At 38.7% G+C, this 14,216-nt stretch overlaps 1 protein-coding gene across 1 annotated transcript; it reads left to right on the forward strand.

The window, feature by feature from the left end:
• Window positions 1-432: 432 nt before the first annotated feature.
• si:dkey-185m8.2 (uncharacterized) lies at window positions 433-7,813 on the forward strand. Its single transcript, XM_027026316.3, has 3 exons — window positions 433-602; window positions 1,045-1,809; window positions 2,152-7,813. The coding sequence occupies exons 1-3, from the start codon at window positions 476-478 to the stop codon at window positions 7,698-7,700; spliced, it is 6,441 nt and encodes a 2,146-aa protein (XP_026882117.3). The 5' UTR covers window positions 433-475; the 3' UTR covers window positions 7,701-7,813.
• The last annotated feature ends 6,403 nt before the right edge of the window (window positions 7,814-14,216 follow it).

Here is a 14,216-nt window from a genome sequence, read left to right on the forward strand (position 1 = left end):
AAAACAAGCAGAGCTGCAGTGTGGCAGAGCCCCAGTGCTCAAAGCGTATACCCGCAGAGCATATACTTGCGCTGGGATGAACAGCCTATTCTTAAAACATCTGCAGGCTTCGTAAAGACAAAATGGGTTAGAGGTCTGAAAAGCCCAGAGGTGAAAGTCAGTGACCTTCTGCGAGGATCTGCAGGTTTCCTGCCATTCATCTGACTTGTGAAAATGAACATAATGCAGTATTTTTGTGCAAAGTCTTTGAAGTGAATTATTTTAGGGCACGAAGATAGTACTGCTTAATAGAGCAGCACTGACAACACCATTCTGGGGCTCTGCTGTGGTCTCAGCAGACAGCATGCATATATACTACTTCCTGTGTTGCACTGTGAGTGACAAAGAAACCACAGGTTAGTCATGTGACTTCCAAATTCTGTGTTTAGTTCCACTGTGCCGCACCTCAGTAGGAAGTGAACGGAGTTTTCATAAGATGCTGAACAGTAAAAATCATGTGGATAGCAAACATTTAAGTGCAACCAAACAGTACAAAGGAGCTGCAGAGGACAAAAGACACATCAGGGTGATGGAGCCACAGAGTGAGAATGCGACTGGAGCTGGTAAGCTTTGAATGACCACGTCAGAAGATGAAAACTGAGCAGCACAAGCTTTTCATACACAAGTTAAGGAAATGACTGGTACACACGCACTGCATAAATGTGGGCCGCACTTCTCGCTGTATACTACTTTATTATTACTTTATTAAATGCTGGCAATGTCAAATCAGCAAATATTTCACTTAAAATATATGAAGATAACACTGAATAATGCAAGCATATAAAATTAGCTAGAAAATTGAGACCTGGATTTCTGCATGAATTGTAGGGACTTATTATCACTTAAGTCATGAATAAGGACACTCTTATTTAACATCAAGATAAGATAAGATAAGATAAGATAAGATAAGATAAAAAGAATGTGAAAAAGAATATTTAGAAAATAGAGTTACAAGTGTTAATGTAATCTGTATACACACATAGATTAACTTTCTTCATCTTGTAGAAGCCAGACAGCAGACTGCTGCAAAGACTGAAGAAAGCATGCCTCATGGCAACCCACTTCTGCCAGAGCTGTGTCTTGTTCTCCTAGGCCGCAAAGGTACCGGGAAGAGTTCTGTGGGAAACACTCTTCTTGGCCTTGCTGGGGTATTTGAGAGTGGCAAACCCACAGAGGAGTGTGTGAAAAGACAGGCAGACATAGCAGGTCATCGTGTTACAGTAGTGGACACGCCAGGATGGGAGTGGTACTACTCAGGCAATGGTACTCCTGGCTGGGTGAGAAGAGAAACAATGAGAAGTGTGTCACTCTGTCCACCTGGACCCCACGCTTTGCTTCTTGTGGTACGGTCCTGTGCCTCAGTGACAGGGGACTACTATCAGCAGATTGAAGAGCACTTGGAGCTTTTGGGCAAAATGGTGTGGGACTACACAATGGTGCTGTTCACACGCGGAGATGAATTAGGCTCCATTCCCATAGAACAGAAAATACAAAATGGTGGACAGTCTTTCCAGAAGCTTCTAGAAAGGTGTGGAAAGAGGTTCCATGTCCTAGAGAACAAACGCCGTGGCGATGATGGAACTCAGGTGAAAGAACTGTTGAAGAAGATAGAGGTGATGGTAAAGAAGAGAGGGGGAGGACATTACGAGTCAGCTCCATTACTGCTAGGGCTGGAGGCTGAAGGGAAAAGGAGAGCCAGAGAGAGAAGAAAGAAACAAAGACTAATGGAGGCTCAAACACAAAGAGGGATTATAAAAGTTGTGCTAACAGGTAAGCCTTTAGGAAATGTCTATCTACAGACAAACATTCCACCTATAGTTAGTTAAACAAGTTTAAGTTTGTATATATTGTAGAATCACTTCTAGTTAGCGTTGGAGATGAATGTGACTGAATAAAAGCAAAAAGGCAAAACATCATGAATCTACTGTAAATCTTCATCAGTAGTCTTATAGAAGCTAATTACCTGTTAATACACTGTGTTAAATGATTGTATTTATTTAACTAAGTTTGATGCACAACTAGATTGTATAACGACAAGTCAAGGTAATCAGTTTCCATGAGGCAATCAAAGTCTCCTCATATTTGCTGAACTCAGCACTTTTTTCCACACAGCTGATATTTTACAAGCTGAAGACCTGGATGAAAAGCATCTGTGCTCCAGGGGCTCACGCCGACTCCCAGAACTACGACTCATCCTCCTGGGAGAAAGAGAGACTGGGAAAAGCTCAGCTGGGAACACTATCCTCGGAGGAGCTGTGCATTTTCAAATAGGACAGGCCACAGAGGAATGTTCAAGGAAGCAGGCGGAAGTTTCTGGACGACTGGTCACAGTGGTAGATGTGCCTGGATGGGAAGGAGGCCCTGAGGGTATCACCCCAGAGAGAGTGAGGCGGGAAGTTAGGGTTAGTGTGACACTCTGTCCTCCTGGTCCCCATGCCCTTCTACTGACTCTGAGGGTAGATGCCCTGGTCAGAGCTACTGCTGTGAAAGAGCATTTGGAGTTACTTGGTGAAGATGTATGGAAGTATACCATACTTCTTTTCACAAGGGGTGACCAGCTGAGAGAGGGGGTTACTATTGAGCAGCACATCCAAGGAGGAGGCAGAGATCTTCACTGGCTGTTGGAGAAATGTGGAAACAGATACCATGTGATCAGCAGCCTCTGTTTGGAAGGTAAGAGGTCCACTGTGCAGGTAACTGGACTGCTAGAGACGATTGAGAAAATGGTGGCAGGTAATCAGTGTGAGGCTTTCTCACCACTCATGCAGGAGATTGAAGAACTTGGGAAGCAAAAGAACGAGAGGTTCAACCTGAAACTGAAAGAAGTGAATGAGAAGCTTCAGCGTCAAGAGATGGAGCTGAAAAGGATGAGAGAGAGGGAGGTAAAAAGCATCAGGGGGTTCTTCGATAGGAGGAGAGACAAAGGTAGATCAGCTGAGAAAGCATCTGCAGAGAAAGAAGAAACGACAGACAGAGAAGATGACAGAAGGAGTATCACAAGTGAACTGGAGGAGAGGATGACTTGGTTAACAGAAGACAAGGAAAGAGAAATTCATGAACTCGGCCTGGAAAACAACAGAGTCATTGCAGCTCTAAAACAGGTCTATAGAGAGAAAGATGAGCTAGTCATGCAATTAGAGGAGAAAGAGAGAGAGAGTGAAGAATTAAGAGAAAAGGTGGATGAGCTACAAGTAAAAGTGCTGGAGCTGGAACGTGTAAGCATGTTAAAAGAGCATGAAAGGAAAGAGAGAGAAGATGAGTTGGTAACAAGACATGAAAATGCTGGAAAGGAGATTATTATGCTGAAAGAAAAGTTAGATCACAAAGAAAAGGAAGGAGAAGAACTAAAGAGGAAGCTTGATGAGACACAGGAGAAGATGGCAGATTCAAACCTGAAGTATGAAGAAGAGCTCTTACAAGGGAAACAAGCGACTGAAAGACAGCTAGCAGAGAGGAAAGTATTTGAGCAAAGGCTTGATGAAAAACAAAAAGAGATGGATGAGTTTAAACTGAGAGCTGACAACAAAGAAAAGGAGCAAAATGAAAGATGGAAGGAAATGAATGAAAGCAGGGAAAGGGAGAAGAATAAACTCAGAGAAATTGTAGAGCTAATGACAAAAGAGATGGAAGAACTGCAGGCTGCTTACCAAGAACAAGTGAAAACATTAGAAGCAGAGAGACAAATGCATGAAAACACTGTGGGAAAAAACTATGAGCTTATGGAAAAGCTTGTGGGGAAAGATGCAGAAATTGTTGCCATGGAGCATAGGCAAAAGGAGCAAGAGATGCACATAAATGCAGAAACTCAAAAGATTGTTGAGGAAAAAGATGTAGAAATAGCTGCACTGACAAAAAGACATATGGAGAGCGAGCAGGAAATTGAAGCACTCAAGCAAGCTATTGATGCCAAACAAAGAAGCATGGAAAACATTAAAAATGACAGTCAGGCAAAAATTGTGGAATTTTCCTCTAGGGTACAACTTTTAGAGGATGAATCCAAAGAGATGGAAGAGTTCCTGAAAAGAGAAAATGTGATTCTAAAAGAGGAAATGGACATAATGAAGAACCTGCATGAGGTGAATACCAGAAAAAAAGAAGATGAAACAAGACATATGTTAGAGGTGAAGGAAAATTTGATCAATCAGCTACAACAAGAGAATGAAGACAAGGAAATTCTCATAAAAGACCTGGAAAAGCAGCTAAGAGAAAGAAAAATCAGGGAGAACAATCTACAAAATCAAAATGCAGGACTTGTGCAGGAATTAGAAGAGCTTCGGATAAAGTGTGAGGAGTATAAAAGAGACTCACAGGACGAGAGAGCCAGAAACCAGAGCAAAGAGAAAGAGATTAAAGATGTACTAAACCAATATGAAGAAATGGGGAAGGTTAAAGATGCACTGTCCCAAAAGCACATTGAAGAGAAAGAAAAGGAGATTTGTCTGTTGAAGCAGACCAATAACATGCTACAAACAGAACTAGAGGTCATGAAGGAACGAGGTAAAGAAATAGAAAAGAACACCGAAAAGATTACAAAATACTATGAGGGGAGACTGTTAGAAAGAATAGGTGAAATGGATGATAAAGATGCGGAGAGAGAGCAAGCGCTCCACAGCCGAGAGCAGGAGTTGAGTGAAAGAGAGCAAGTTTGGAGACAAACTGTGCAAGAACTTGAAATATGCAAGAAGGACTTGGAGAAAAGAGAGGATGAAATGAATGAGAAAAAACAGTTGTTAAGTGAGGAAAAACAAGAGCTGGATAAGAGAGAATGTGAAGTAAGAGACAAGGAACACAAGTTAGAATATCAGTTCAAAAGTAATCAGAGCTGCAGAGAAGATCTAGAGAAAAGAGAAATGGAGCTTTTTAATTTACAGCAAAAATCAGAGCAACAGATTAAGAGGATGTATGAAGAGCTAGAAGCAGCAGAGAAGAGTTTGTCTGAAAAGCAGGAAAATGAAATACAAAATATCAGGCAGCAGCTAGATGAGAGAGAGAAAGAGCAACAGAAAATAGAAGAGGAGCTTGTGATGAAAGAACTTAATGTAAAGGAACAGGTAAATCATTTGGAGAGTCACAGACAAAACCTGGATATCCAAGAAATCGAATTAAGCAAAAGAGAGCAACACTTAATAGATTCTGAGCAGATGTATGAGAGCAAGAAACAAGAACTCTCAAAAGCTATGCAGGAACTGGAGAAAAAAACACAGAATAATGACAGATGGCAAGCAGACCTGACTAACAAGGAAAATAATTTTATACAAAGACTGGATGAATTTCATAAGAAAGAGCAGGATTTTTTACAAAGAGAACATGACCTTGTACTTAAAACCCAAGAACTAATGGACAAAAATCAGACATGGGAACAAGAGCTACAGAGCACACAGCAAAAGCATGCAGCTTCATCTAATCAATGTGAAAAAGAATTAGAAGCTGTTAGACAGGCCTTAGAAATAAGAGAGCAGGAACTAATAAATACACAGAATGAACTTCAGAACAGAAAGCAAGAACTTGCAGATAAAGAGAAACATTTAGATGAAAAGGAACATCAGATTACATGGAACTATGAAAAATGTGAGGCTGCAGAGAAGATACTGGAAAACAAGCAGAAAGCACAGAGGGATTTATTAGAAAAGCAAGAAAAAGAAATAGAAAATATCAGGCAACAGGTAGAAGAGAGAGAAAAAGAACTGAAGAAAATGGAAGAAGATCTTGTGAGAAAACAACTTAATTTTAGGCAGGAAGTGAAGGACTTCGAGAATCACAAAGAAAACCTGGAGATGAGAGAAATTGAATTAAGCAAAAGACAGCAAAAATTAATGGATTTGGAGCAGATTTATGAGAATCAGGCTCAAGAATTGTCAAAAGCTGTACAGGAACTGGAAAAAAACACACAGCATAATGACAAATGGCAAGCAGAACTAACAAACAAGGAATATGATCTTATTCAAAGAATGAATGAATTTCAGAATAAAGAGCAGGAGTTTTTACAGAGAAAACATGACTTAGAATTTATAACCCAAGAACTAACAGTCAAGAATCTGGAGAATGAACCACATCAGCAACAGTTCCTGGGCAAACAACAAAACCAGGCAGCTAGAAAATGGGAAATTGACTTAGAAGGTGTTAAACAGGCTTTAGTAGTAAGAGAGCAAGAAGTGGCAAAGAAAGAGGACGAATTTCAGAAAAGAGAACAATATCTGAGGAGTGCAGAAATAAGTCTGAAGAAGAGAGAGGAAATTGTGCAAAAAAGGGAAGGAGAAGTACAAATTGACAAACAACAGCTCGACAGCATGTTATATGACTTCAAGAGAAAGCAAGAAGAAATAGAAGAAATGAAGTGTTCTTCAGAAGCAAAACAACATCAGCTGGGCCACCTGGAGAAAGGGCTGGTTGACAGAGAGGAAAAGATAGCAAGTAAAGAACAAGACCTGAAAAACAGATATAAAGAACTAGATGTTAAAGAGCACAGCATGGAGAATTATGAGCTAGGACTAGAATCAAGAGAGAACACTGTCAAACAAAGAGAGCTGGAGTTGTATGAATTAAAGAAAGAGCTGGAATCCAAGAAGAACAATTTAGAGAATTTGAGAAATGAAATGGATAACAAAAAATGTGAACTAAACAATGAAAAAGTACATTTGAAGTTGAAAACAGAGGAGCTGGAAAAGTGGGAAAAATATCTGTATAACAGTGAGCTTAAAATTATAAACCACAATCCCAATTCTGATTTCCAACCTTGGGACAAAACAACAGCATCTTATGGAAACCTAGCAAGAGTTACAGAGAGTCAAAAAATGAATTGGGAAGTTGGAGTGGATTTTAGGACCAGTGAAAGAGACACTAGTGAAAACAATGGAGAAGTTAGCAGTAATACAGCAGAATGGGCAGATTATAAGAGTGTGGAGATGTCATCCCAAACAAAAAAACATATATTTGAGAACATAAGGCTAGCAGGCACACACATAAGCAAAGGAGCACTAGAAACCAAGACAGAAGAGGAAACTAATCAAGCAAACTGGTTGGTACAGGAGACAGAGGAAGAGGGGGAGGAATTCTTTGAACCAGCGAGCTCGGACTATCTGCTGACTCAAGGTTTGCCCTGCATGGTTTCTGAACTAAGGGTCGTGCTACTAGGAGAGTCATGGTCATTGCGCCAATCGGCCAAACATACTGTCCTGGGGCAAGATGCTGAGTCTGGAACTCCCTGGAAGGGAAGTGTATGTGACAGGTCACTCATGGTTGTAGAGCCCCATGGGATAAAATGGCGATCATCCAGAGATATAAATGTGAGCTTTCAAAAGGAGCTTCTACAAAATGTGTCACTGTGCACACCTGGCCCTCACGCCTTTGTCATTCTCATACCGGCTTACTTATCTTTTACTGCACAGTACCGGGTATCAGTGGAGCGCACCATGGCCATGCTGGGTGAGGCTGTATGGAGATATACCATTGTTCTGTTCACTTGGGGAGAAGCTCTTGGAGAAAGTGGCCAACAGCACATAAAGAGGAATGGGGACTTAGAATGGCTTGTGAAGAAATGTGGAGGAAGGTATCATGTACTGGATAACAGACACAGGGAAGCCCATATGATAGAGCTTTTGGAGAAGGTTGATAAGATAGTTGCAGGAAACCACGGAGATTATTATCATACTCAGAGTTATTAAGAGAGTTATGGTGTAAGATGAAATTAGTTTTTATTTTCTGCCATTTAAAATGAAATGAAATATATTATTTGAAACATTTGCATGATCTTTTAACATTTCTGTAAATAAATAAATCAAAAAATATAAATATCAATTTTGTTCTACTTGAAAGTTGAACTTTCTGGGGGATCTGAGGTCTATAGATCTAAGGTTGTAAAAAAGAAATGCTACTGCAGCCAATTCACATTAATTAGGATGCATCAACCTTTATTCATTTATTTATCACTCCCTTTCAAATATGCCTGAAATGCGTACTTTGCCAAATCTGCCACTACTCATCAGTAAATATTGTCATCTACCGGTGACATATTGAATCTTTAGAAGCATTTTTAAAATCGAATTAGAAGGAATTTCATTCCTGCTGTCTACAAAAACCCACAGTGTGTCCAGAATCAGGACTGGAATAATGTCAAAATTAAGATGTGGTATTAACATAACATTTGAAGAAGCTGAATTTAGATTTTCTTGCTGTCCAGTCTCCGTCACCAGTTGTTTGAGTCCAGATTAAGCTCAAAACCTGGCGACATCTGCTGGCACCATTATGGCCATTACAACATTTATTGCAAAAAAAAACTAACCTTAGTTTTGACACAGATGTATGTAAAATGACTGTGTTATCTTTATTGCTGTAAACTTCAACTAGCGTTTGGAGTTCAACATAACCACTTGTTTTGCGTTTGAAAATTGTGGTCAGCAAACAAAGAGGCAACAACACTTTAAATTAAATTTGTTGTAGGCCACATGTCTGCCTATCTCTGGTCAAACAAACTACACACGTCAACTAAATGTGTCAAACCACGGCAGAAGAGAAACCCCATCATTTATACAGTGCTGTTATTTTCACACTTATGTTTACATATTTTGTTTTACACAAGTTCAGTGATCAAACAAACAGGAGTTGGAGTTTGTGCATGTTTTGTAATAGGCTACACTATAAATCGGTCAATGAGATTTATCGGTCAATGACATTTGAGCTAGATCAATGCTGGAAGACGTAACACACAATGAGCTTAAGAAAAGAGAAAAGTCCTAGAAGCACAGATTTTATGTAGAGGAACAATGCTAGTAGAATGTTGGGTGTTGTGTTATAGTCATAGCAGCTTACATAAGGCCTTACAAAAGAATCAGCTATAATGCATCATTTGTTGCTGAACCACTGACAATTCCACTCTATGATTTTTAGTTTTCTGAATGCCTACCATACCATCAAGAAAGGTGTGAAGTACCATGTAAATGATGATTACTGCATTTCAAGATTTGAGAGAAGGGTGATTAAAATTTGCAAAAGGACACGCAAATAAATCTTAAAAGTCAGTTTTGACATCTGAAACATTCTACAGGAAACAGAATGGTAAATATATCAAATAAAATGATATAAAAACTAAGGAAATCAGTGTAATGCCATGAATAAGTTGAGGTTGTTACAAAACATTTGAAGTTGAATGAATGCAGGTTGCCAAAAATCTTCTTTTAAGTAAGCATAAGTGATCATTCACAGAGAGAACCACTTGAGTTCGACACATTGGTAGGACATAAACTATATTTAATTAGTTAAATTATTCAAATAAAACAAGGCTATTTAGTGGCAAAATAAACAAAAAAAGGATGTGCCATTAGCCCTGTGGTAGAGTGGTCTCTTGCTGGGTGTCTACTGTTCTGATGACAGGTAAATTATGATTTTGAAAATCAGGGGTCTGTTTCGCTTGAAAGAGAGTCCCATTCAATCTCAGAAACAGACTTTGGAAATAGAATTCTCTTTTAGCAGTCACACAGACAGGCGCAACAAGAAGGCGAGATGCTCACATGTAATCAGCAGTAATTGCGGCCCATGGCTGCCACGTAGGAGCCAGTTATCCCTCTACCTTACTATTACAGCAGGCAGGCTGTCAACTCCGACTGCCCAAGCAGGGAGAAGTGCTTCTCTGCAGCATTTATTTTCCACTGGGATGGTGGTACGTCTCAGCAGGGGAGCTATTCTGATGTCTGTAAAGAAAAAAAAACACCACTTACCATTCATGCAATAAAATAAGTAGGTTTTTTCATCTTTCAAAGACCACATTGTTAGATTTAGGGCAAACACATCACTTAGGTGAATGTAACATGCAATCTAATAGAAAATTTGCTTTCAGTGCCTGAGTGCATTAGCCTAGTCCATTAAACTGTCCATTAAGCTAACTATTATTTTGATTTAGTATCTGTTCATTTATTGCAAATTAGCCTTTTAAGGTAATTCTCTTGCACAAGCAACATAATTTCAGTTGCAAACTTTATAAAGCCCCTTTGATTACATCTCACAAATTATGGCCAACTTTTGACTAGTCGCAAAACATGGGTTTCTTCACCGTAATGCAAGCATCATGCAATCCTGTGGATGGTAATGGGTGATACATCCACTTGACAACGCTTTGTCTTATTTTTCTGCCAGTCTCTCACTCTCTCATTCTTTTATGGTTAGTGGAATGGAGTACTGAGTCAGAGCACTGGTTGGTATAAGTAGGAACACTTATTGTATGTCTATTCCTTTGTGTTACATCTAAAAGCAAGCTTGTTGGGCCATGGTTTGAAACAAGAGCCTTACAACACTCTTGGTAGTTACAGCCCTTTTAAAAACAGTACCACACTTCAAAATGGATTTAACAGGCTATTTCTATCAGTGGCTAATAACTCATTTGAATAATGGATTTTCTAATGACAGAAGCTTTGGCACTTGACTGAGTGAGTGAATGTCTGATTTACTATAATGTCATTATTATTCAAGAGATTTTAAAAGACTCAACAGTTTTGACAGACTATGCAATATCTCACTGTGCATTCTGAGCACTTTTCATCTGAAATAATACTTGTTCATTAGAGTCCATTTGCAATACTGCTGTTTTAAAATTAAACAATGGTCAAAGTCATCTTCATTATTTAAGCAGCTGAATGACATAGTAGTGCTGTCCATCACTGAAGTCCTTCACACTTCAGGTGCTCTTTGGAGTAACCTTTCTAAACTTTTCTTTCTTTGGGCTTTGAGAAACCTTCAGTGCTGGCTGAGATTGTGCTTCATCACAAAGGTCAAACAGAGCTCTCCTGGGGTGGACTTATTAAATCTGATTTACCATGAGAGGCTGCACTCAGAATTAGTAGCCGCCCTTTTAAAATGATCCGTGATCACCATGCATGGCCCATGTCCTGACCTCAGCCACACGAGAGACACCACATGGCTGATGACAGATCAGTAGGAGGAGAGTAACTTCTGTATCCATCTGATCATCATCCACCTTGTGCTGGTTTTGTGTCTGATGTATTGTAGGTAACTCACAAAAGAAAATGTAATCTGTGTGCATTTGCAGGTCATGACATTTATCCTTTTAAAATAGACTGTAGACTTTGGTACAGTACACAATCACAAATGTATGAAAGCAGAGAAGGAAATCACAATGGGCAGAACAAAAGTGTACAATACATATTGAAAAATACATTTATTATTTGTAATGTGCATCTATACCACAGTGTACCTTGCAATAGTTAATTCAGAATTACAGTGTATGTATACTTAGGCATTATGACTGACTATAAGTGTAAGATAGAGTGTATTTTATTGTCTATTATTTTATCTCTTTTTTGGTTTATGTGAAAATATAAAAAATGATCAACAGTGACAATATTGACTCAGTCTAAAATAACAGATTCAGTCTAAAGGATTAGGATCATTATTCAGGTGAGGGTCACTTTTCTAGATACCAATCACCTTTGCCCAACACAAAGGATGCAGAAAGAAGGAAAGCAAATTTGTCCTACAAATGATGTTCACCTTAAAATAATTAAGAAGAATGCTGTAGCTTAGTCTGTACTATATCTTTTTGTGCTGTCTATAATCACATAAAGACGAGTTACTCAAAATGACCGGCAGAGGGAGTGTGTGCAGCATAGTCCTTCAGTCTTGCCTCTGAGCCCAGGAATATTTTTTGTCTCTCTCTGCCGCTCCCTTTTTTTTTTTTTTTTTTTTTTTTTTTTAAAAGGGTATTACCCCTAGAACCTAGCAACAACTTTGAAGTGCTTCTAAACACATATTTAAACATGGTGATCTATTCTGCAGTGAGACCCTTGGATTGCTATACTGGCCAGTTTCAGCCTGCATAGGTTTTGAATTTACCAAAGGACAGAACATTATAGACTTTAGTTACATTTAGTAACTACAAACAAGCAAACAAACAAAAAAAAAACTATGTTGTTGTTGCATTTAAAACTATCCTGAATCTTGTAGATTAAAGGAGTGGTTAGTCTTTGGTATTGTAGTTAGGAATTGTTCTTTCTCTGTCTAAATTTGCATGTACATTTATTTCACATGCCAGAGGGAACTCCAAATTTTCTTTACTGTGTCCTCAGAAATAATTTACTCTTAATACTGCTACATACAGGTCTAGGTCTGAAAGATACCATCAAGCGGAGGGTCTGTCTCTCTCACTCTATCTCTCTGGAAGATTAGATAAGTCAGACACAGGGTTAAGGAAGACCACAAATAATTGAACTCTGCCAATTGAGTGTTTCATTTGCCAGTCCCAGAAGAAGTGTGCAAAATGACCATTATTCTTTTAACACCTAAAATACAGTTAGAGTTGCTCACTATGTATGTTTATATTAATATGTGGGTGTGGAAAAAGTGTCATTCCCTCATGTTTCCATACAAGAAGGCTTCCAACGAAGAAGAAAAATAAATTATTAGGAGCAGAGCTAAGATATGGATCAGAAAAAGACATTTTATACCTGAATTGAAAGGCAAAATCACAAATTCATTTGTTGCCAATTTTATTTTCTTTCCATCATTCCTTATCTTTGTCTTAAACCCACACACATGCTCTGTTTGCTTGATGTGTTAGCTCAGCAATGGAGGATCTATCTGTTCATTTTAAGCATTTGTTGATGCTGTGTATGATCGCATTTCCCTAATTAATCTAAGTGGATCAACTGGACCTGTCCCCTGTGGCCTTACAGGGGTCATAAGTTCATTAATACACAGTGCCCTCTTGTGGTCAAATGAAAAAGTGATACTAAAACACACATACACACCTACTTTGTACATTTACTTTTGCTAGCATACTATGTAACATAGCATGTAACAAAACAAATTAATATCTCTAAATAGTCTTTAGATACTCTCAGTCACAAGACCATGGCACCATATATGGGAAACACTAAGAACATCCCCATAAAACAACTATATGAAATTAGCGCTGTCTGACACAAAATTGAGTGTCCATTTCAGAAACTGTCTCTCTTTAGTTCAGCCAGAAGATCTGATGTAATGGAAGGCAAACATCATGCATTTCAGTTTGATTTTAGTTACAAATTGATGTTGGCACAGAAAGTGTGTTAAAGAATATATCAGTGTCTCAGAGTAGGAGAGATTGATTAAAGATTGATTTTGTATCTATAATATATAATTGTGTATATATAATGAACCATTGCTGCTGTACTAGTGTGTATGTGTGAATGAAAATATACAGTTCATTCATCATATGGAAATGATTGTATAGGTTACCTGTTTGATGAGCAACACTCAAAATCAAATAAATATATATATGTGTAGACCAACAAATGTTTTCATGAGTTGTAGCTCAAAACTCTGTTACAGGGCTGACTCAGATAGACTTTTTCAGAAGAGAAGAGATGTATTGTCCTGGTCTCCATGTTTGGAGTCTCCATAAAGACATGACCATGCTGTCTACTGGAGGTTCTGGCAGGTTACTAACAGACACCAGGAAACTGAGACAGTCCAATCTTAACAAGAGTTGAGAACAAAAGAGAGAAAAAAAGAAAAAAGAATGAATTAATAAATGAAAGAGAGAAAATGAGAGAGTGATGGAGAGAGTGTGAGAGAAAGCTTTCAGAGGAGGAGGACAGTAGCAATGGCATCAAGCGATTGCATTGGCTCAGTGGCTGTCTGTGACACCCCTGCGCCGAGCCTGTCTGATCAGATTCTGTTTGTTTTGATGTATCAGTGGCAAGGCTTTCACCAATCCTGCCTGGTCAGGGCAGCTAAAACCATGGCACAGAATGGCTGTTGGATATGCCTGCTTCACCCAAAATTTGCTGAGCAATTTTACTGTACATATGATCACTGAAAACATGTATGTAAAAACAAGTCCACAGAAATCAAGCATACAAACAGCACTGAAGGCACACATTTAAACAATTTTAACGCTTTTGTCTGCAACACTTGTTCGCTTATGCACGCTGTAACTAACAGGCCATTTTATAGTGTACATTTGTGTTAATTAGTCTGTTACAAAAACTATTTGCACACAAGCTAGAAAACATAAATAGCAAAATCACAAATTACCAAACGTATTTACATACATTACAATGTAATTAAATAAGTAGGTTATAATACTAGCAATAACAGTTTACATTGGTGTATCGGGCTAAAAGAACTGGGATAAAACTAGTTTATCTAGGGTTAACTTCATACTGATGTTGGAGCAGAAATCCCTA

The sequence above is a fragment of the Electrophorus electricus genome, chromosome 13, assembly GCF_041902795.1.
Source record: "Electrophorus electricus isolate QZ-2024a chromosome 13, ASM4190279v1, whole genome shotgun sequence".
Taxonomy (NCBI): domain Eukaryota; kingdom Metazoa; phylum Chordata; class Actinopteri; order Gymnotiformes; family Gymnotidae; genus Electrophorus; species Electrophorus electricus.

Bases quoted from the DNA above. Each gene is read 5' to 3' on its own strand.
- si:dkey-185m8.2 (XM_027026316.3), top strand. From the start codon at position 476: ATGCTGAACAGTAAAAATCATGTGGATAGCAAACATTTAAGTGCAACC. The intron at 603-1,044 runs GTAAGCTTTGAA...TTCATCTTGTAG, and splicing joins TGAGAATGCGACTGGAGCTG to AAGCCAGACAGCAGACTGCT. The intron at 1,810-2,151 runs GTAAGCCTTTAG...TTTTCCACACAG, and splicing joins TATAAAAGTTGTGCTAACAG to CTGATATTTTACAAGCTGAA.